The 22,784-nt window shown below is 50.5% G+C and overlaps 1 protein-coding gene and 1 long non-coding RNA gene across 4 annotated transcripts; one reads left to right on the top strand and one right to left on the bottom strand.

Moving 5' to 3' along the window:
* The first annotated feature begins 993 nt into the window (after nt 1-993).
* On the top strand, nt 994-18,182 carry CD177 (CD177 molecule). 2 transcript variants are annotated; one of them, XM_060131551.1, is made up of 9 exons: nt 994-1,049; nt 10,846-10,986; nt 11,231-11,413; nt 12,149-12,268; nt 12,448-12,564; nt 16,151-16,291; nt 17,008-17,193; nt 17,331-17,465; nt 17,727-18,182. In XM_060131551.1, the coding sequence occupies exons 2-9, from the start codon at nt 10,881-10,883 to the stop codon at nt 17,960-17,962; spliced, it is 1,224 nt and encodes a 407-aa protein (XP_059987534.1). In that variant the 5' UTR covers nt 994-1,049; nt 10,846-10,880; the 3' UTR covers nt 17,963-18,182. The 2 variants fall into 2 exon arrangements, with proteins under 2 accessions (XP_059987534.1, XP_059987533.1); XM_060131550.1 differs by lacking the exon at nt 994-1,049 and adding an exon at nt 10,670-10,774.
* On the bottom strand, nt 4,808-21,460 carry LOC132509941 (uncharacterized). 2 transcript variants are annotated; one of them, XR_009537178.1, is made up of 4 exons: nt 21,225-21,460; nt 20,662-20,818; nt 16,483-16,646; nt 4,808-5,391 (listed from the first exon to the last, which is right to left on the bottom strand). It is a non-coding gene; the product is annotated as an uncharacterized LOC132509941 (long non-coding RNA). The 2 variants fall into 2 exon arrangements; XR_009537177.1 differs by lacking the exon at nt 4,808-5,391 and having other exon boundaries at nt 13,959-16,646.
* Nucleotides 21,461-22,784: the final 1,324 nt, after the last annotated feature.

The following is a 22,784-nucleotide window of genomic DNA, read 5'->3' as shown; positions in this document are numbered from 1 at the left end:
CCCGCTGGGGACACCTAACAATGTGTGGAGACAGTTTCTGGTTGTCACAAGGGAGGGCAGAGGGGCACTCCTGGCATCTGGTGGAGAGGGGCCAGGGACGGTGCTGACCAGCCTTCGAGACACAGGACAGCTGCCCACAACCGAGAATGACGTGGCCCCGAAACGAGCGCCGGGGCTGAGAAAGCCAAGTCAAAGCGACGGCACAGCCCTCAGAGCTGGTGAGAAGATGAATGTGGTCACGTGTCCGTGCTGCCTGGTGCCAAGCGAGCCTGGGTTAAACGGCAGTTTAAGGAGTGGCAGCTCAAGTCGTTTCTCTTGGAAGGAAGGCCATGGGCCAGCAGCCTGGGGTAGTTCTGAAGGAGAGACGCCAACTGGGAAGAAAAGGAGGCCAACCAGGGCCTTCCCACTCCAAAACTCCTCCCTCCCTCCCTCCCTCCCTCCCTCCCTTTCTTTCTTCTTTCCTCCCTTCTTTCTTCATTCGTGGAGCACCTACAAGGAGCCAGGAACGTGGGCTATGGTAGCAAACAGAACAAAAGGTTCCCTGTCCTCACAGAGCTTTCATTCTAGTGAATTTCCCGCAAGTGAAGACATCACCCTGTATCAAATGTAAACAGTTCCTATAAAGAACAAGAATTCCTTGACTGGAAAGTTTAGCTTTGCGTTCTGTTGCTCCGCGTCCTGAGGATGACTTGGAGAGGCTCCCGATTTGTCCCTCTACTGCTTGGATTCCCTGAATCCCACTCGTCCTTTCAGAGTAAACAAGTCATGGTTGCAGAGGTCCCTGTATTTTGTAGCTGCCCTTTTGTAAGAAGCACTTTCCCCAAATAAAACAGTAAAACAAAAACAAAAAAAAAAAAGAATAACCCATTCTACACAGAGATATTTTCATGAGAAAAAGAGCCAATGAAACTGGCTTGTTGGGTGAATTGTAGCCCTGACCTGGGGAAGCAAAAGAAGTTACCAACCCATGAAAATGCAGAGCTGACTTATGGCCTCAGAACGCGGTGTTCCTAAGCTGTTGTGCTTCTAGCTGAAGGAGGTGGCAGGTGGTGAGAGGGTGGGGTGGGGGGGTGGCCCATGATTAAGACTTAAGGAATTCGCTTCCCTCAGTCTGCGGTCCAGACCCCAGGGCATGAGACCAAGGAGGGGTGGGGAGAGGCCTCAGTGCACTTCCGAAGATTTCTTCCAGTTCACAAGGCATGAGTTTTGCCCAGGTGTGTGTCTCTGCAGCAGGCTCCAGCGGCAGGGAGGGGCATTGAGGCCCACAGTACCCAGAGCACCAAAGGCAGGGAAAGTCTCACCAAAGGAGATGCCCGCATCCGTAAGAGAGGCAGGAGGGGGAAGGAGGTAGGATGAGGAAAAGGCTCCTGGAAACATGTCCATCTCATGGCCTGCTTGGCTTGCCTGGCCTAGGAGGGGCGAGTGTCTCTCCCCCAGCTGTGTCTCAGGGGAATCTTACATGGCTAGGAAGGGCGTGAGGACCTATGCCAGTTTAAGCTTGGGAAACTGAGATCCCCTCTAATAATTCAGAAGGTAGGGATTCACTTGGAAATCCGGGATTCCCTGGTAGGGCAGGGTATACAGTAGAACATACGAGCTCTCACTAGGTGAGCAGGTTTACTTACTCTGGTTGTGGTCTGAGGATTTGTGCTCTGTGAGATCGCGCTGGTCACTTGCCCTAAATAAATATCAGACACTGTAACTGCTATTCCCAGGTACAGGACCTTTGCTCTTGAATTAGGAAGAACCCTGTCAGCATGACTCCTTGGGGCTCCTCAGTGTTCATTTATACCTTGGTTGGTCCTCTTTCCTCTGAGGACCTCCTCCTTCAATCTACCCATCATCCCTTCTGGTGTTTACTCCTCTCCTTCTTACTGGCTGTTCACATTTGGGGCCATTCATGCCAACTGCTTCTGAGCTTATTTCTACCCTGACACCTTTCCCCTTTTGTAGGTAGATGCTGTTTCTTTGTCACTTTATTTATTGCCCAGGAGGCCTTTAGTTGTTTCTGCTTTTCTTAGGTTCGCTTCCTGTCCTGTCCCTCCCTCCTCCTGCTACTGTTGTCGACAGAGCGCAGGACCCCCTTCCTCCTGCTTCTTTCATTTCCTCATTAGTTTTCCTTCTTGGACCTTGGCTTCCCTGACTGGGGACAGAGGAACATAATGGGCTCTGCTTCCTCTAAACCAGGTGGGGTTGGGAATAACCATGTCCAAGACAGAGTAGGGCACAGGAAGCATGAAGACCAGGGAAGAAGAGACCCATCAGAATTAGTGCCAAGAAGCAGGGCTTTAGGAAGCATGAGGAGCAGATCCAGGTCCAGAGGCAGAAAATGAAGTCTCCTTCCCTCTCCCGAGCATGACGATTAGCCTCAGAGAAAGCAGAACAAGAGGAAAGGCATCATACCCTTCAGTCTATCTCATATACAGGAAATACAGCAGGGGTGCTATCAGAGCTACGCCAGCCAGGACTCCAATCACGATGCCGGCAATAGCACCACCTGAGAGGCCAGAAGAACTTCCTTGTGTTGAATCAACTGTCATCGAAAGAAAAACGAAGAGTCAACGAAGGTGACATTATTTTACAGTGGGAGGTGCTCTGCAAAACAACAAGTCTCTACTTGTTCCTTCAAGGAATAAATTTTCTTTTTTTTAAAACTTTTTGTTTTATATTGGAGTATAGCCAATTAAAAATTTGTGATAGTTTCAGGTGAACAGGAAAGGGGCTCAGCCATACATATACATGTATTCATTCTCCCCCAAACTCCCCTCCCATCCAGCCTGCCACATGACATTGAGCAGAGTTCCCTGTGCTATACAGTAGGTCCTTGTTGGTTATCCATTTAAAAAAATTAATTAATTTATTTTATTTTTGGCTGTGTTGGGTCTTCGTTGCTGCGTGCGGGCGTTCTGTAGCTGCAGTGAGCGGGGGCTACTCTTCGTTGCGGTGCACAGGCTTCTCACTGCGGTGGCTTCTCTTGTTGCAGAGCATGGGCTCTAGGCCCGTGGGCTATATACTTTACATATATCTCATTTGATTCATGTAACCCTGCCAGATCGACATTATTTCCATTTCATAGGTGAAAAACTTGAGGCTTCCAGTGGTGAAAAAACGTGCCCATTGTCTAATAGCTAACAGGTGGATCTAGAGTCAGGTAGTCCTTGACTGTAGGAGTACCTGATTTTATAGAGCCTAATGGTAATAGTAGTAGTAATAGCATCTAACAGTTATGGAACATTTTCCTCTGTGTGTGGCGTTTTACCAAGAGTTTAATTTAATAGTACATTAAATCTTTGAAATAATGCCATGAAGCAGGTGCTTCTACTGCAATTTTCAGTTGAGGAATCTGAGGCTCAGAGTAGTTAATAATCTTGTGCAAGAAGTTTATAACTGTTAACGCTTACATTGAAAAAAAAAGAAAGATCTCAAATCAGCAACCGAACTTTACAACTTAAGGAACTAGCAAAAGAAGAATAAACCAAACCGTGAGCTAGCAGAAGGAAGGAAATAATAACAATTAAGAGTGGAGATAAACAGAGCATAGAAAGATAATAGAGAAAATCGATAAAAAGAAAAATTGGTTCTTCAAAAAAGATTAACAAAATTGACAAACCTTTAACTAGAATGCTCAAGAAAAAAAGGGAAGATTCAGATTACTAAAATCAGAAATGAAAGTGGGAACATAACTACCAATTCTCAAGAAATAATAAGAATTACAAGAGTATTATGAATAATTATATGCCAACAAGTTGCATAACTTCGATGAAATAGACAAATTCCTAGAAACTCAAAAGCTACCAAGGTGGAATCACAAAGACAGAGAAAATATGATAGACCTATAACTAAGAAGGAGATTAAATCAGTTTAAGCATTAGACAAAATTCAAAATCCTTTCATCACACTCTAACTCAGAATAGAAGGAAATTACCTCCACATAATAGAGGCCATATATTAAAACCCATATCTAACCTCATTCTAAATGTGAAAGCCTGAAAGTTTTCCCACTAAGATCAAGAACAAGATAAGGATGCCTGCTTTTGCCACTTCTCTTCAAAATAGTATTGAAAGTAATAGTCAGGGCTTCCCTGGTGGCGCAGTGGTTGAGAGTCCGCCTGCCGATGCAGGGGACACGGGTTCGTGCCCCGGTCCAGGAAGATCCCACATGCCGCGGAGCGGCTGGGCCGGTGAGCCATGGCCGCTGAGCCTGCGCGTCCGGAGCCTCTGCTCCGCAGCGGGAGAGGCCACAACGGTGAGGGGCCCGTGTACCGCAAAAAAAAAAAAAAAAAAAAAAAAAAGAAAGTAATAGTCAGACCAAGTAGGCAAAAAAAAAGAAGAAGAAGAAATAAAAGACATCGAAATTGTAAATGAAGAAGCAAAATTAATTGTTTGCAGATGATGTGACCTTATATAGAAAACCCTAAAAATGTCACAAAAAACTGTTAGGGCTAATAAGCAAATTTGGCAAAGCTGCAGGATACTAAACCAACACATAAATACAGTTGTATTATCTATACATGAAAAGTGAACAGTATGAAAAGGAAACTTTAAAAATTCCATTTATAACAGCATCAATCAGAATAAAACCTTTAGGAATTAACTTAACCAGGTAAGTGACAGACTTGTACACAGAAAAACTGAAAAACAATTTTTCAAAAAGGAGAAAACATAGTAAGAGAAATTAAAGACATAAATAAATGGAAAGACATTCTGTGTTCACGGACTGGAAGATAATATTTTCAGATGACAATACTAACCAAAATGTAGTGGATGTATATGGGTAATGATTGCAAACCAATGTGAATGTACTTGATGCCACTGAGCTATAAACTTAAAAATCATTTAAATGGTAAATCTTACATACTTTTTATTTTTACCATATAAAGAAAGTGTGCCAGAAAAAAAAAATACTGTACAAGGTCACAGAGGAAATGCCAGACCCAGGATTAGAAACTAATTGTATTTTTTCCAGAGGTGGTACTATTAAGATTTTGCCATCTGTTTACTATAATGGTCTCTTAACTGCTATTTTGCCCCCTGTGACCTCTACCCATTTTGCACACTGTTTGTAGAGTAATCCTCCCTGGAAGATGTAGCATGGGGCGAGTGGTCACTTACATTTCACATCCAGCCTGAGGGGATCACTTCTGCTGGAATTGCCCTGGTTGGAGACCTCACACTGATAATCCCCAGCATCCTCCCTCCTGACGGAGTCTATGGAGAGGTTGCTGTTGTCCAGGGACAGCTTCATCCTCTCTGTGAGCAGTAGACTCTAGCCATTGAAGAACCAGCATATGGAGATCCCAGCGTCATTTGAGAGGCAGGTCAGGACGGCAGGGTCCTTATGTTCTGTGATGGTGGTATTGCTGGTTCAGATGGAGGGCTGTGCCACTGGGCCTGTGGAGAAACAGAGGAGGTGACTGACTGAGAACAGGTCAGGGGCCTGGGGCCACGCTCCTTCCTCAGAGGTCTCAGCCACCCCCGGGGCCAGTGAGCTCTGTAAAGGTGATCAAGGTCATGGGTCTATCTTCATTGATGATCTGTAAGGAGAGGGCTGCACCTCCTCTCTGAGGATTGGCCAGCAAGGTGATGTCTTAGAAATTCAGAAGGTCGGGGGTGTTTCGAGAATGTAACTAAAATGAAATCCAGCAATTCCACTTCTGGGGTATAGACCTATATATATATTTTATATATATATATATACACACAATGGAATATTATTCCATCACGAGAAAGGAGGACATCCTGCTACAGATATTTGTGACAACACGGATGGACCTTGAGCGCCTGATGCTAAGGGAGATTAAGTCAGACCAAGAAAGACAAGTACTGTATGATATCACTTATATGTGGAATCTTAAAAAGCCAAAGTCATAAAAACAGAGAGTAAAAATGGTGGTTACCAGGATGAGACAGGCTGGGACGTGGACCCTATGCTGCAGTGCTGCAACGCTTGCACCTGGACAAACGTCTCCCTGAGCAACAAAATACAAAGAAACTATAAGGGACTAAAAAAAATAACTGCGTGCATGCGCAGTTGGGGCAAAATCTGGACAAGATACAAAGGGACCAAAAAGCCCTACTGCCACTTCTAAAGAGCTGGGAGCAAAAGCAGGGGGTCGGGAGCAAAATCGGGGTATTGCACATGCCCCCTGCACACACCACCACCTGAGGGGTGGGCAAACCACATCAGCCCCTCCTCCAGCCGCACCGCTGGACACACCCCCTCCCCTCCCCCCATGTGAGGGACCAGCTCGCAGTCCCCTCAGAGAGCGTGCCAGCAAGGAAACCTGTTACTTGTTCTCAATCCCCCCTGCTGCAGCAGGGACCCCAATAAGGCCTTGCCTGAATTTCTTGGCTGGCCTCTGATCAATTTCTATTGATTAAGGAGGCCAGGAACCTTGGTCGGTAACAAGGGGATGGGCTTGCCGGGGATAGGAGAGATGTTGTTTAAGGGTGCAGACTTGCAACAAGTAGTAAATAAGCCATAGAGCTCTAACATGAATATAGACAACATTTTATTATAATCATCGAACTTGCTAAAAGGCTAGAACTTAATTATTCCAACCACTAAAAAGAAAAGATAATTATGTAATGGGATATAGGTGTGAAATATTGCTACAATGGCAATCATATAGGAATATATAAATGTATCAAATTAAAATATTGTATACCTTAAATTTAAACAGTGTTATATGTCAAATATATTCAATTTAAAACAGAAAAAAAGAAAAAGAAAAACAAAGGCTTTTCTCAACCCAGAAAACCTCTCCACACAGGTAGAAGAGAAAAAAGAAAAAGTTTTATTACAGCATTAAACCAGAATGTGATGTGCACTACAGGCAGTTTGCTAAGAAATTGAAAGACCGAAAGAAAGCTCACTCCCTTATATAGCCAGACAGATACAACCCCCACATACATGTTCTTAAGGTAAACAGTAACTAGTCCTCAAGTAAGAGGACTTGACAGCACCATTTGTCACATATCCTAAATTCATCTGGTAATTGGGGGTGATTGTCTGTATTAGTTAATTAGCTTTATCCGAAGGAAAAATAAACTTCTCACATCTGCACGACTGGAGGTAGTTTTGCAACCTGGAGTGTGATGTCCACCTCAACTGGACTCTTACCCTCCCCCAGAACCTCAACCTTGGTAGAAGCAATTTTATTTTATTTATTTTATTTTTAAAAATTTATTTTAAATAATTTTTTAATAAATTTTTTAAAATTAATTTTTAATAAATTTATTTTATTTTTGGCTGCGTTGGGTCTTCGTTGCTACGAGCGGGCTTTTCTCTGGTTGCGGCAAGCAGGGACTACTCTTGGTTGCGGTGTGCGGGCTTCTCATTGTGGTGGCTGCTCTTGTTGCGGAGCACGGACTCTAGGTGCACAGGCTCAGAAGTTGTGGCTCACAGGCTTAGTTGCTCCGTGGCATGTGAGATCTTCCCAGACCAGGACTCGAACCCATGTCCGCTGCATTGGTAGATGGATTCTTAACCACTACACCACCAGGGAAGCCCAGTAAAAGCAATTTTAGAGAAAGAGGCGATGGAAAGAGAGCATGGAGGAGTGAGTGGGAGGTGAAAAAATAGAAGCAAAGAAAATATGTCCAGATAGTTGAAGATGCTTGACTGAGAAGGGAAGAGGCACTGAAAGGAATGGAAGACCAAGGAAGTGTTTTTCTTTCAGTCAGTGTCTTTAGAGGCTGTGAGGGATGGGTGACAAAACCAATGTAGAGGGGGAAGTTGAAGGCTGAAAGGCCACAGGCTGCTTAACCCACTGTAAGCCCATGAAACACCATCTCTGGATGTGAATGTCCACTTGGGGAATGACTATTTTCGATTCTTTAAAGTTCAAGTCTGCAGTGCAAATAACAGAATCAGGGTTTAGGGTCAGGGTTAGGGCTTAGCTTGTTCAGGGTCAGGAACTGATATGAGATGTTTAGGTTCAGAATGTGGGATTGTATAGGGTCAGAGTTAAGAATCAGTCTGGTTCTGGGATCAGATTAGGGGTCGATATCCAGAAGAGACAGGCTGATCTTTAGATATTACAAACCTGAACTTCATTCTGTCTCTATTTTTTTTTTTTCCTTCTCCATTCTGTAGCTAATTTTCTTTCCTTCTATTCTTCATTTATCTCTCTCTCTCTTCCTCTCTTTTCTCCTCTCTCTTTTTCCTAACCCCCCTTTCTCTCCCCTCTATCTTTGCAACTCAAACTAGAAGAATGCAAACAGCTTTAAAAGTTATTTCTTTGACTGAAATTGACTTTAGACCCAACATGAATAATTTAGAAACCAAAGGAGCATTAGCTAGTTCAAGGCTCTACAAATAAATAAGCAAAATCTAAATTCTGATACTATTTTTTAGCCCACAGTTGATTGTTTTTTGCAATGAATCAGTGACTTGCAATTGATTTTTTTGGGGGGGGGGGCGGAGGACTGGAACAGAACAAACTTTATTCAATTACCAAAGAGGAGAAGCCGGAACCCAGTTTGCAAATTAATTTATCGGAAATTGATTTTTAAAACCTTGTAACGTTGTTTCACAAGTACAGTTAGGCAAAACCCTTAACTTCCTGTAAGAGGACATCAGACTTGGCTAATCCTCAACTGGTTCTGAAGAAGTAAAATCATGTGTTGATAAATGCAGATACATTTTAATATCAAACAGTAGGGTTAGTAAGCAATAGGGAGTAGCCATAAATTATAAAAAAGAACAAACCATTTAAACCACAAAAGAATTATACTAGAAATTAACCCTAGCTTCCTTCCACCAAAATCTCCCAGTTGGAAATATAAAAAAGTTCTTCTGAATAACTCCTGGTTGGTTGTACTTAGAAAATAAAGGCATTAACAGTGTCTATGTTTCAAACCCAGTATATTACAATATGGAACATCTTACAAGGTCCAATACGATAATCACGGTGCAGAACTCCATGTTTTGGAGAAAATCTACACCTTCTTCTGAAGATTGCAATCAGACATTTGGAAAGGGGCTCTAGGCTTATTACTGGGCCCCAGTGGAGTCTGGGTACCTGGTGCACTGGAAACACTAATCCTAGTATGAAGGTGTTTGGAGCTGGGGTCTTTGGGAGGTCATTACGTCATGAGGGTAGAACTCTAATGATGGGATTAGTGCCTGTATTAGTCAAGGTTCTCCAGAGAGACAGAAGCAGTAGGGTATATATGAATATATAGAAACAGATTTATTATGAAGAATTGGTTCATGAAATTATGGAGGCTAAGAAGTCCCAGGATCTGCTGTCTGTACCGTGGAGGCCCAGGATAGCTGGCAGCACCAGTTCAAACCTCAGGCCTGAGAACCAGGGGAGCCAATGGTATAAGTCCTAGTCCAGGTTCAAAGGCCTGAAACAAGGAGGGCTGATGTCCCAGGGCAGGAGAAGATGTATGCCTCAGCTCAAGCAGAGAGCAAATTCTTCCTTCTTCTAGCTTTTTTTTTTTTTTTGCAGTACGCGGGCCTCTCACCTCCGCGGCCTCTCCCGTTGCAGAGCACAGGCTCCGGATGCGCAGGCTCAGCGGCCGTGGCTCACGGGCCCAGCCGCTCCGCGGTATGTGGGATCTTCCCGGACCGGGGCACGAACCCGTGTCCCCTGCATCGGCAGGCGGACTCCCAACGACTGCGCCACCAGGGAAGCCCTATTCTCACTCTTTTCTCCCTTTCCCCTCTCTTTCTCACAGACCCACATCTGGCCTCTGCAGCCACCGACAGACACCCCTGATTCTTCCCTGTCTCCCTCCTACCCAGCATGCAGAGCTAGTTTGTGCAGGCTTGCAAAAGCCGATTGTTAAATATTTAGGAATTTTGCAAGCTGGTTGTTAAATGATTGGTAGCTTAAAATCAGACATGGTAGGAGTATTTACACCATAGAAATAGGCCGATGTTCCGAGGCAGGGTTTGTTGATGCGGTTTTTCTGAAAAGCTGGTCTTCTAGCACACCACTGTGCCATCTATTTCTGGCAAAGACACTTGGCTTTGCTGAGGAATATCCTAATTCTTTGATAGAGATTCAGTCTCTACCCCTACCCCCGCCCCACCATTCCTCAGCTCCCTCCTGGGTGGCGGGGAGATGGAGATTCTAGGGCCTGTGTTGTGCTGGGAGGGGAGAGAACAGTAGAAGAAGAGAAAGCATGAGGGAAGTAAGTGAAAAAGAGAACAAAAAGGACAGCAGTATAGAAAGGAAAGAGAAAGAAAAGGCAAGTAGCAGGAGGGCAGAGGTTAGGATAGGGAGAGCGTAACGACCAGCCAAGACTCACCTCACAGTGTCTTCACGGGCACTTGGGCCATTTCCTCACTTGGGGCCAGAAGGTGGCCAAGGTGCTATGAGATGAGGAAACCGCCTTCACAAACTGTCCTGAAACAGGATGTGGGTGGGGACCCCCACAGCTGGGCTCTGGAGGAAAGAGGGCTGGGGACCTGGACTGGTGAGGTCTAGGAGCCAGGATGCCTCCATCTCTAACTGTGGAGGGACTGGGGGCCCAGACTCCTGGGTCTGGGGAAGGAGGGAGGATGCAGACTCCCCCTCGACCTCACTCGCCAACCCTCCAGCCCCCACCCTTCCCCACCCCTGCTGCCTTTAAGGTGTTGAGACTCAGACGGAGGCCCACGCCCCATTTAGCAAGTCCCTCCCCTCCCCACCCCTTTCCTGGACTGCCTTGAGTGAGGCGAGATATAAAAAGGAGGAGAGAGCAGGAGTGAGGGTTCCAGCTGCCCTGATCATGAGCCCTTTCCTGCTGCTGGCCCTCCTGGGCATCACCGTGCCCGGTGAGTGAGGACCTCAGACGGGAGGGGACTCTGGAGGATGAGCTAAGACTGATTGGCTCTTCCCATCTCAGGAGTGCAGGCCCTGACCTGCTACTGGGCGACACTGATGTCTGTGAAGAATGCATCGGAACTGCCCCTCCAGTGGACGGCTAGCCAGAAGCACTGTGAGGAAGGCTGGAGCTGCCAGGAGGTTCTGATGCTGATGGAGAACGGTAAGGAGGGCCCGTGGGCCCCCGCCCGACTCCCACCCTCTTCTGTGCAGAGACGCTCCTATCGCCCCCGCTCCTACTGGCATATTCTGTGTACAAACTCGAAAGCCTGCTCCCCCCAGTACCAGGAGCTGTTGCCTCCTCGGCTACCCAGTGGCCTGCTCTGCAGCCTCTCACCCCAGAGCACGAAGCACATCTGCCCTCTAGTCATGACCTCACCCTGGCCCGTCTCTCTCTCTTGGTCCAGGACCCTACGTGTACGTGGTGCTCATCAAGGGCTGCACCCAGGCAGCCGATCACGAGGACCTCATCACCCAGCACAGGGCAGGCCCCGGCCTGTCCATCGCCTCCTACACCCGGGTGTGCCGGGAGGACTTGTGCAACCACCTGTCCACCAGCCTCCCTCTCTGGGCCCCGCACCCACCCACAGGTGCCGGAGGGAGAGGAGGAGGGTGTTTGGGAGGAGGGAAGCCACGGGGCTGAGGCGTTGGGGTGAGCACGCTGGGGATGCTCCTTTAGAATCCCTCCCTGCCCACCTTCCCCAGCACAGCTCCTTCTAACAGTCCCGGAGCAGAAAACTGGACCGCTTTTCCCATGTTCAACCACCCACCTCCGACTCTGGCTCCGGCCCTGACCTGGTACCAGCTCCTTCTTTCCATCCCGCTGGATTTGGTCCACGCGTGTTCTAGTCAGGGTTCTGGCATTTCCTCCTCCTGAGTGAAACGGGCCTGTGACTTCCCACTGTCTTTTTCTGTCTGAGACCGTAAATCGGGTTTGGGGCTGTGTTCTGCGTTTCTCTACTCTTTGGCATCTTTTGTGGACACGGGCGTCTTGTCTTCTTGGACTGTTTAGTGGAACTTGTGGGTGAAGCCACTGGGTCCTCCCCGGGCACCGCTCCCCGACTCGTACCACCTCCTGTGCTCAGTCCCGGACACCCCTTCCCAGATCTCACGTCCCCTCCTCAACCTTGCTGTCTCTCTAGCTCATGTTCCAAATGCCCTGCACCCCAGGCCTTCATGAGAAGAGCTCGAGGAGGGCACTTTTGGGGGACACTAGGGAATTGATTCTTGGGGACCAGCAAAATGGGGGAGGGGTGGAGGGAAGGCACACGGTCTGAATTCAGAGCCTTCTCAGTCCTGCCTCCCTTTCTCTGTCACCTCCCCAGCCCTGGGGTCTGTGCGGTGTCCAGTCTGCTTGTCTGCCCAAAGCTGCCGGTCTGCAGCAGAGCTGACCTGCCCCGCCGAGAGCACGCACTGCTACAGTGGGCACCTTCTGCTCCGTGCTGGTGAGCCGGACCAAGATCTGAGTCTCTGGGGAGGAAAGGGAGCTGAGGTCTGGGACCCGGAGGAGGTCTGGGACCCGGAGGAGGGTGGGCCTGGCTTCCCAGAGCTGCGCCTCCCGCATGAGGGATGGATGGTCCCAGCAGCAGTGTCTCCCTCTCTCCCCTCCTCTCACTTTCCACAGGGAACCACCCCACCCATCTGAGAGTCCAGGGGTGCATGTCCCAAGCAGGCTGTAACCTGCTTAATGGGACTCAGGAAATCGGGCCCATCAGTCTGCAGGAGACCTGTGATTCTGAAGGTGAGTGTCATACCCACAAGACCAAATGCCCTGCGCCGCGGCCTCGGGCCACGATGACCCTGTGAAAGGTGGACATCCAAACACATCCCACCAAAGCCAGCATCACGTCATTCAGATATTTATTACTCACTCAGGCGGATGTGATGTAAGGGATTCTCCCAGTAGGCGCTTCAGGTGAGGATGCCAGTAAGAGGTGTCCAGCTTAAGGGGAGACAGAGGGTGCGTGGTCCAGGGGACATATCTATAGGACAGGAGTCCACTGGTGGGTGTTTTATTTGTTTTTGTTTTTTTGTGGTACGTGGGCCTCTCACTGTTGTGGCCTCTCCCATTGCGGAGCACAGGCTCCGGACGTGCAGGCTCAGCGGCCATGGCTCACGGGCCCAGCCGCTCCGCGGCATGTGGGATCTTCCCGGACCGGGGCACGAACCCATGTCCCCTGCATCGGCAGGCGGACTCTCAACCACTGTGCCACCAGGGAAGCCCCTGGTGGGTGTTTTAAATGATGCTGGGCCTGTCCAGGTGGGAGAGGGGCAGGGGAGCAGGGAGGAAGGCCAGAGGGGCAGAGAGGGTGGGCTGCCTCACGTGCCACTCTGTCCATTGGCTGCAGAAGTGAGTGCAGGTGTGCCGGCTGGTTTCCTTGCTGGGAGTGACTTGCTGCTTCCAATTCTACTTCTCCACACCACTGACCTTGGGTAACCCTGGGTCTTCCCCTTCCCCTTGACCACCCTCACCCATCCCCCACCCATGGTACTGGAGCACCCCAGCAGCCATGCTGCAGAGATAAAAGATCAGCGAGGATATCAAGGGTGCTTCAGGTGTGACAGGAAAAGTAAAAGCCAGACGGGGACACGGGGAGGGTCCCCACTTCCCCGTGGAAACCCAGCCAAACCGTACACCGGTGGATGAGAGTGGCCTGGAGTGTCTTGCTGTGAAGCACCTGCCGTGGCGAGGTGGGGAGTGAGGTCTTAGGAAAGTGGGAGAAGGGTCTTCCCTGTCCGAGCTTCAGGGAGAGAGTTGAGTGAGTTCAGCAAACGTTCCTCTTGTTTGGATCTCTCTGGCTGGACTGGGAGCCTTGAGGACAGAGCCTAGATGTCACTGACACCAGGCTTCCAGCCTCGGGCAGCACAAGGGCTGGCTGAGGATGGGCACCCACGATGCGTTTGCTGACGTGAGTTTGTACAGGATTCCAAGGTCTGTGGAGACCCCAGAGGACTCGACCCTGGCCCTGCCCTAAAGGGCTTCCAGGACCAAGAAGGGAGACATCGCAGACACAGATGGTCACAGGGCTGTCATGGAAGTGGGTCTGGGGGGGCCTCAGAGAAGGATGATACTGATGTCCTGGGAGGGGCGAATCAGGGAGGGCTTCACAGAGGAAGTGACCTGTGAGCCGTGTCTTAAAGATGAGCTGCAGTTTATTCACAGAAGAGGAAAAGGACACGAACAGGCAGAGGAAACAGCATGGACAAAGGCTTGGAGGTGGGGGCAGCCTGCTGGTTTGAAGAGGGGTCCCTTGGCTCTGCCTGAGGAGGGGCTCATCGAGAGGATGGGGTGCAGCTGGGGGTGGTGGGTGATCACAAGTTTTCCAGGAGGAAGCGGGTGCCAGGCCAAGGAGGCAGGAAATGCGCTGCTGTGTCTTGGGAATGGATATTGTTGGGGGAGCCGAGAGGTAGGCGGGGGGTCCTGGTGGTGGGTCAGGTGTCTGCCCAGCCAGACTGAGAGGCTGGCCTTTCTGCTGAGGGCAGTGGAGCTGTGGAAGGGTGTTGAGCAGAGGAGAACAGAGTCTGAATCTTTCCTTCTCATTAATGCTGGTTTACTTATCTGGCCTTCGTCTCTGGGACTAGGTAACATTCATAATTCAGAAGGCGTTTCCGAAACAGATCAGATGTGCGCCACGCACACCACACACCATAACGCACACAATACACTCAGGAGACACAAACACACACTGTGCCAAGTACACACCACACCTCACATACCGCACACGGGCCTCCTTAAACCTCACACATCCCGCACACACCACAGACTTCACACACTACATATAGCACATGCCACACCCAGCACACAGACCACACTTCACATGCCGCGGACAGCACACACAAACAAAACACAGGTACACGGGACACACACCACGCCACACCCATGCAACAAACATATACCACATACCTCACCAACACACTGTATCACTGTACACACACACCACACATCACATACCATACACACACCATATACATTTCACACATTCCCATACTACCCCACACACCCCACATACCCACTACACATCTACACACATCCCATATATGTACGCTCTCAAACCACACACGTCACATAAAACACAGCCATTAGGCCACAAATGGATATCCCTAATCTATGTCCATATTCTGTTGGCTTTCAGCATCAGAGCCGGATCTTGGACGGTGCATTTGTCTTCCCTGGTTAAGTTCAGTTCGGTAGTTTAGCAAATATCTATTGAGCATCGGCAAGGCCAGGCATGAAAAGATGGGGTACAGCGAGATGTCAGGGAGTAAGTGGAGGACAGAAGGGCATCTCAGGGAGATAGAACAGCTCCTGGAAGGCGTGGGGGAAGGAGAGGACGGGGTGCCAGGACTGGGTGCAAAATGGACCACCACAGGAGCCCATACTAAAGAAGAACCAAAGGGCTGGGATTGTAACAGCCTCGACTCTCCCCCTGAGGAATAGGATGGTGGTCCCAGTGAGAGCAGTGGGTCGCACAGTCAGGGAGAGCACAGCCTTTAAGAGCTGAGCGTGTGAGTCAGAAAGACGTGGGTTTCCGTCTGGGCTCTGCCGCTGAACCAGCGTTTGAGGATTACCACCTCTTTGAGCCTCTTTCAGCAAGTTCAGGGAGGAGGAGATAACCCCAGACAGTCAGGGGTCGCAGAGTATACAAAGGCCCTGGGCTGGTATGTGCCCGCCGTGTGTTCAAGGAAGAATCCAGAGGCCAGTTTGGCTCCAGCAGAGTGATCAAGGGGAATAAAGACATTTAAAAAAAGAAAAGAACAGGAAATGGGGATGACGAGGATAACACCACCTGCTTGGTGCGGGCCGGGGGCCAGGGGCCAGGAGGAAACGAGCCAATCCAGGCGAGGCAACTCCTCGGGAGGCTTAAACGGGTTAATCCCTGGAAAGTAGTCATGGCAGCCGGGCACCTCAGTTAAGTATTCAGGGCGCGCGAAGCGTCTGAGTATTTTTGTTTGGAACATAGGGTTTCTCAGTTAAAAGAAATCTGCGGTGTCAGGCTGCCCTCCTTATTTTCCAATAAGGACCCTGAAGCCCAGAGAGGGAAGTAGAGATTGGCTCATGCTAAGGAAGAGCCATCCATCTCTCTCACACCCAAAGGGAGGAGCAGCCGTCCCCAAGGGGGGTTGGGAAAAGCCCCCTCGATATTCCAGCAAGAGCAGGGGAAAAACTGGGGGTGGGGCTCGGACTTCCTGTGTCCCTGCTAATCTGAGGCGGAGGCACCCAGCAGCTAGATGGCTTGGAGGGTGAGTCAAGAACGTGATCATCTTCCCAAGCGCAGGACCAGGCAGGCCCCTGAATCACCCAGACCCTGGCCATTCTTTCTCCGCAGCTATGCTGACCTGTCATCGGGGGATCATGCTTCAGACTTCTCAAGACCTGGCTCAGAAACCTGTCACGTGGTCCACGAATACGGAGCAGCTGTGTAATCGTGGGGAGGTGTGTCAGGAGACGCTTCTGCTCATAGATGTAGGTGTGTGGGCTGCCCAAGAGGGCAAGACCCCCGCACGGGGTCCTGCGTCTCGCTGCCCTGGATTCTGTGCCCTGAATCTCCTGCCAGGTTCCCCTCACGCTTGCAGTTCCAAACCCAATTCTCCCTCTTTCTGCGCCCTGGTTTCCCCTTCTGAAACCTGGGGCCGAGGTGATGGCAATCGTAGTACCTACCCTGCTGCGTGGTCGCTAGGCCGTATCCGGTAGTCCAGGCAAAGGGCTGAGAGAGTTGGCACAGAGTAACCTCAGTGACTGCATTCCAGGTCTAATGAGCTGCCCGTTGTGTGCCAGGCACGGTTTTAGGTGCTGTAGATCCCATCGCATCTGCCTTCTTGCCACTTTACGTGCCAGTGGGGAAGCAAAAAAAAAAAAAGAGTAAGATACGCCTATGGAGGTAAGAGCTATGGAAAGAAATCCAGCAGGGAAAGGAGATCAGGAGAGTGAGGTAGAGGTGGTAATTTGCTCTCTGAGGATGCTCTAGTGAGAAGGTGACATTTGAGCGAGAACTGAGAGGTGGCAGAGCTGGGGGAGGACCCAGGCTCTGGCCCCGGTCTTCCCCGTGCACTCACCGGGACCTGTGCTCCCGTCCTCCGAGGACCCGCATCCCGCCTCTGCCTGCTGTTCACCGAGGAACCCCTGGCTCTGCCGCCTTCCGAGTCTCCCCTCCCCCCACCCAGCTTTCACTCTGTCACCCCTCAGGATTCAGATCGCTCCTGGTGGGGAGCAAAGGCTGCAGCAAGGCCAGGACACAGGATTCCCAGGCTATCTCCATACACTCGCGGCCGCCCGGAGTGCTCGTCGCCTCCTTTGCCCGGTTCTGCACTTCCGACAGGTGCAACTCGGCTGCCAGCAGCAGTGTCCTGTTGAACTCCCTCCCTCGTCCAGGTGTGGGACCCCAGCGGGCTGGGTGGGACCGGGGGTGGGGAGAGATGGGGCCCCAGAGATACACTCTGGGGCTCAAGGAGGGTGGTTAAGAGCTAAGAGCAGAGCTGTGCGCCCCCAACTTTCTCTCTGCTCCCCAGCTGCCCCTGCCCCAGGAGACCTGCAATGTCCCACCTGTCTGTCCGTCTTTGGATCCTGCACACAAAACTCTGATGCTGTGACGTGTCCTAAGGGCACCAGTCATTGTTACCAGGGTCACATTTCTCTCAGGGGAGGTGAGTGCTGAAGGTCAGGTCCCAGGGATGAAGGGGCTGGGGGCCTCAATTCACTGGTCCTGAGGCGGGAGGGTGCTTGAGACCCTGGCTTATGCGTTTGAGGGTGGAGGGGGCTGGGGACCCAGATTTTCTAGGTCGGAGGGAGGAGGGCCCTAAGAGCCTGGTCTCTTGGTCTGAGGGGGGGAGGGTCTAGGACTCCTAGGGTTTAGGAATTTAAGCTGAGGAAACCTGAGCCCTCTCTGACTCATATTCACTCTCCAGGTGGGCTGAGCTCCCCAGTGGACATCCAGGGCTGCATGGCCCAACCTTCCAGCTCCTTATTGAACGGTACCCAGAATATTGGGGTCTTTTCTGTGATTGAGGACCGTGATGAGGCTATAGTGCCAGATGGAGCTGCCCCTGCCCCCTACCTGGCTTGGGTGGCAGGGCTGGGACTATCCCTAGCCCTTTGGTGTGGGGCGCCCTCCCTGCTGACCCCATTTCCCCATGATTCTTAGCCCTTGCTGACCCCCTGGCCCAAACCCTCCCTCTGACCTCATAACTAAACAGCCTTGGACACTGAATTATTTCCCAATCCTCTACACGAGTTAGCACACACACCCACCCCACGTACTGTATGACCTGATGACAGGGCCTCGGAGCAGCTGAACTTGCCCTGCGGGAGGGTGGACATTCAAGCAGTGGCCCCGTGTGTGTGAAAATAAAGACACTGTCCTTTCCCCCAAATGCTGGGGTTTCCCTATGTGAGGGGAGGGGAGGGCTCCCAGAGATCTGGCATGAGGGAGGAGAGGAATCCGGTGACAGATTCACCATCTCAGGCTGTCCTTTACTGATCTGGTCCACATCCCCATTGGACCCCACTGGGTGGCGGCAGAGTCTTCAGGTTGCTGCAAGTAAAAGTATTTGGGCATCGCCATGACTTGGGAGGCGAAGGTGCACCAATGAGGCTTCTATCCCAGTAGCCAGGGCCTCAGCACCAACAGCGGCTCACCCCACTTGAATAACTTAAGAGTTTGTGTGAAGCAGAGAAACAAGAGGCTTTGCACAGTTTCCTGAGGCTGATATCATTGGGGCTGTTATCATCCTAGGCCTGAAACACTGAGGAGAAGTCATGACCATTACTAGAATCTGGTGGGGGTGGTGTTTAGAGAACGCTGCCTGACAGGATCTCTGATCCCAGGCTGAAAACCCATCCAGCCCACAGCGACACTACGGGGAGGGAGCTGGGGAATTAATACCCCAACCTCACTCAGTGTCCGCCCTCTGGTCTCCTGTTGGGTCTCCCCATTGACTGAACCCAGCTGGAAGGCAGGAGATCCCATTGACAGTCCCCACAGCACAGGGCAGGAGAAGAAGCTGAGAGAGTGAATTTGAAGAAGGAAACAGAAAGTGTCCAGCACAGTCACCCCTTTCCTTTGTCCACATGAAAATCAGAGTCCGCAATACAGAAGACACAACTCCCATCCGTTACCATATTGTGCTAACGATAATGGGTCACACACCCACAGCGTTAGACAACCAGTTCTTCATGTACCACAGTGAGAGGAAGATGGGGAAAAACAGCATATAACGAAGATGAAAAGGTCCTGACTGTGTAGCTGGTGGTGATCAGAGCTGCCCTCTCCTACCACCCATTCTACGTTCTCTTACCACCTGCCAACACCTCCTCGGGACAATTGGTGTGACACAAATCTTCATTCTTAAGAGAAGTAAGTGTTCAATGGTCTTGTCCTTATTGGCTCTTGGCCACTTTCTGCTGAACAGGGCCACCGGCCAAGGAGATATTACCGCCAACGCGTCCCTTGGCTTCCAAACATAGTCTTCCTTGATCCAGCAACCCAGCCTCCCTCTGGTGGTGAGGTTCCCTCTGGCCATCAGCAGAGTGGCCCTCGTCTCTGCCTGTTGTTTCAGCAGCGCAAGGAGCACAAAATGGGGGCAGTCCTGGCTTCCGACTGATTAGAGCTCTGATGGGGTTCCTCACCCACACCAAGCCCAAGGTCACAGAGACCAGGAGCAAAAATTCTTTAAGCGGGTTGTTAGGTGTACTAGTGGGAGGGGACACTCCCTTCTCCTCCCCTGATTCATGGACCCCTGCATTCTGGCTCTGGGAGAGGTGACACGATAGACTGGCCACTGGTTCAAGACATACAGCATCTCCTGTTGGGTGGCAGGGTGCCTTCTCTCACCCAGTGCCCTCATCAACTATCACGGCCATTCCACCCTTCCACTAAGTCAACTGTCTCTGTGTAGTGGGGCACCTGGAAGATCAGTGAGCTCCGTGGATGGGAGTTAATTGCCTCACTTCCTTTGCCTTAAAATAATGTCCTCTAGCTGGAAGCAATACTTCATGGGATACTGTAGCAATAGAACAGACATCTTCTAAGTTCCCAAATGGCAGGGTTGACAGAAGCACTGAGTACGAGGAAGGCAAATCAGAACCCACACTGTGGGGAGAGAGCTCAGTCCGCTCGAGGGTGGGGTGTGTCCTGGGTAGTCCTGCTGTAGAAAGACGCCATAACAGGCTTAGAGTTGGCCTCTGCCTCTGTTGGTTTGGGCACTGAGTACAGTCAACAGCCAGGTCACCCTGGGGAGAATTAGCCCGTCTGTCGTCACTATGGGGAGCCTCCACCGCCCACATGGCCACTTTGCACATGGGCCCAGTGTGCGAGCACTGATGGGAGAGAAGCCGCCTGACACTGTCCACAGGATACCAAGGGTACCCATGCTCAGGGCATGGGTTCTGGTGGGCATTCGTGTGGGACGTGAACGTCTTCACACTCTGTGCCCATCCCCAGAGGACCTCACACATATCCCCCCGTCTTCATTTGATACCTTTCTTCTTATCAAGTCCTTGATCAAATGGCTCAGCAGGGGTCCATGCCGAAGTGGACCTGAGGACCTCTCTCCCTCCCACAAAGTGGACCCCTGAAGTTTTGCCGCCGGAGGGATTTCCTACATCACTCTGTCAGGACCACATGTGCTAGTGCTACCACAGCAGCTACCCACTTCTGCCTGGCGCCGGCCCACTGCAGTTCCATCCATACGCCTAGTCTGTGCTTTCTGTCTTCTGTAAACAGATCCCAGGGAATCCCCATGAGCTCATAGGTGTGGGTGGGGAAGAGGCAGGACGACTGGGTGCCATGGGTGCCTAAGCCACCTGCTGGGGCATCCACCTGTGCCCTGATCGCATACACACCTTCTCCACGGATGGCAGATGGTGCTGTGCGTGCCCAACGTCGTGGTTTGGTAACTTGACTACACCCAGTATGTGATGTGCAGTTCAGGTCACAACGCTCTTGGTGTCCCATGGTCAGGTATTCAAACTTTACTGGGTCCCAGTAATAAGCCAGGAGCTGTTTCCCAGATGGAGGTTAGTTATTTGCAGAAGAAGATATACCTTTTCTCCAAAACCCCAAGGTTCTGCACTATGATTATCCTATTATCTCTTTATGTCACAGAAACTTTCAGGGACATTGGGTCTCTTGGGTCAGATGACCCGAGGTTCAGAGCAGCTAGGTTTCCAGTCTGAACTTGCATTAGAGCCCTTTCCTGCTCTAGGATCCACTCAAAACTGGCAATCTTATGGGTTCCCTCACAAATGAGTAGGAGTAGGATGTCAACATGTGCTGCATCCCCCCAGCCAACTCCTAAAGGACTGATCTTTTCTGTAAAGGGAGCCACACAAGGTGTAGCAAATTGTCTCTCAGTTTAGAAGGAATATTGAGACATGCCCCAGACCTATAGTCCCCTAGGACTTACACCAGTGTGATGGGATGGGGAGTAGATGACGCAGTTTATCCTCCACTCTGTGGCACACGTGTGTTATCATCAAGGGCGCCTGCGACTCCCTGTTCACTGATTAAATAACATAAATCCATCAATGAAGTGGACCAGTGTGATGTTCTGTAGAAAATCAGACGATCAAGGTCCCTCTGCGACAAGAGGGCAGGAGAGTTGACCAAGACATGAGGCCAGAAAGTGAAGGTGTCCTCTTGTCCCTGAAATATAAATGCTTCTGATTATCTCTGCCAACGAATACAGAACAACGAATTACTAGATCTGTAAGAAACCACAACCAGAACCGTAGCTGCAATTATCGTTGCCACTTCCATCTGCCAGAAACTGTCGTCATGCTCTAGACCGAGATGCGATAGCCACCAAGGTCCCTGTGTCTCTCATGCTGTGGTGTTGGCATGAATCTCAGAAATTCCCCCACGGGTGCATTATAGCTTCTGATTTACCATCTTGGTGGGCGTGGTAATAGTTTCAGAAGCACCATGCGGTCTTTCTTACCATAACAGCCCTCACTCCATGGGTCAGGGAACCTACGTGAGGGCTTTTCCAATTACCTGCTCCTATTATACATTCTAGGATGACATAAATAACAGAATGAGTCTGTGGTCCTCTGGAGCCCACTGGGAAAGGGACTGGAGCCGGAAGTCTGTCTACACCCTCACCTGGCTCACGGTGGTGATAGGCATCCCTCCAGAGCTATCATCCAAGTAATCCTCTCAAGGTCTGAGCATTTATTTCCCTTTGACCAGCGCCCAAGTCCTCCAGATACATGCACGCCCCCCCCCACCCCCCGCAACCAGTCTTTCTGGTATTGGGGGAAGATTCACCGCCTACACCCATGGTTGCACTGCAGGGTCCTCAAACGGGCCCGGCCTCCTTGCTCATTCACGGGGTTCCAGGTCTATGAACTGGCTTACTCTGGGAATTGGATAAGAAGTCCCTGTCATGGTGACCTAAGATCTCTTCCCGTCAGAGCTAGAAAATTCCCTGCACCTTTAGGGACCCCCGGTCATTTAGCTTTGCCATGGATCCCCACCTGTCAAAACACTCTGATGACATTTTTGCTCTGTGGCTTGTCCCAGTGATTGGGGCCACGTTGTCCTGCACACCCAGTGACGCCACCTGGCGGCTCCCAAATCCTCTTTTTCCAGCATTCCCATAAGCATCTTCTGCCTCAGAGGTTCTTCTGCCACCACAGCGCTCTCGATGTCCCCTCGTCCGATGCCTTCCCACGGGAGAGGATAAGGAGGTGACTGAGGAGGCTGCACAAGATGGACTGTTTCCAGCTTCCCCTGGTCCCCAAACTTGGGACTCTGTTTCTCTCCAATACGCTGGAGAAGTTCTAGCATTGAGTCCAGATAGGAACTCACTAACCTAGCAGGCTCATAATGATATTCCCAGATGCTTGAACCCACACCTGCAATCCTATATCCCATGTGAAAGAATTTGGCCCCATGAAGCCTTTCTCCTGGTTCTATCTGGTCTCACACCCTTAGAATCTGTATCAGCCAGGGTCCAGGCAGG

The sequence above is a fragment of the Lagenorhynchus albirostris genome, chromosome 19, assembly GCF_949774975.1.
Source record: "Lagenorhynchus albirostris chromosome 19, mLagAlb1.1, whole genome shotgun sequence".
Classification (NCBI taxonomy): Eukaryota; Metazoa; Chordata; class Mammalia; order Artiodactyla; family Delphinidae; genus Lagenorhynchus; species Lagenorhynchus albirostris.
Note: the sequence above shows the minus strand (reverse complement) of the source record. Positions and strands in the feature narration are given on the sequence as shown.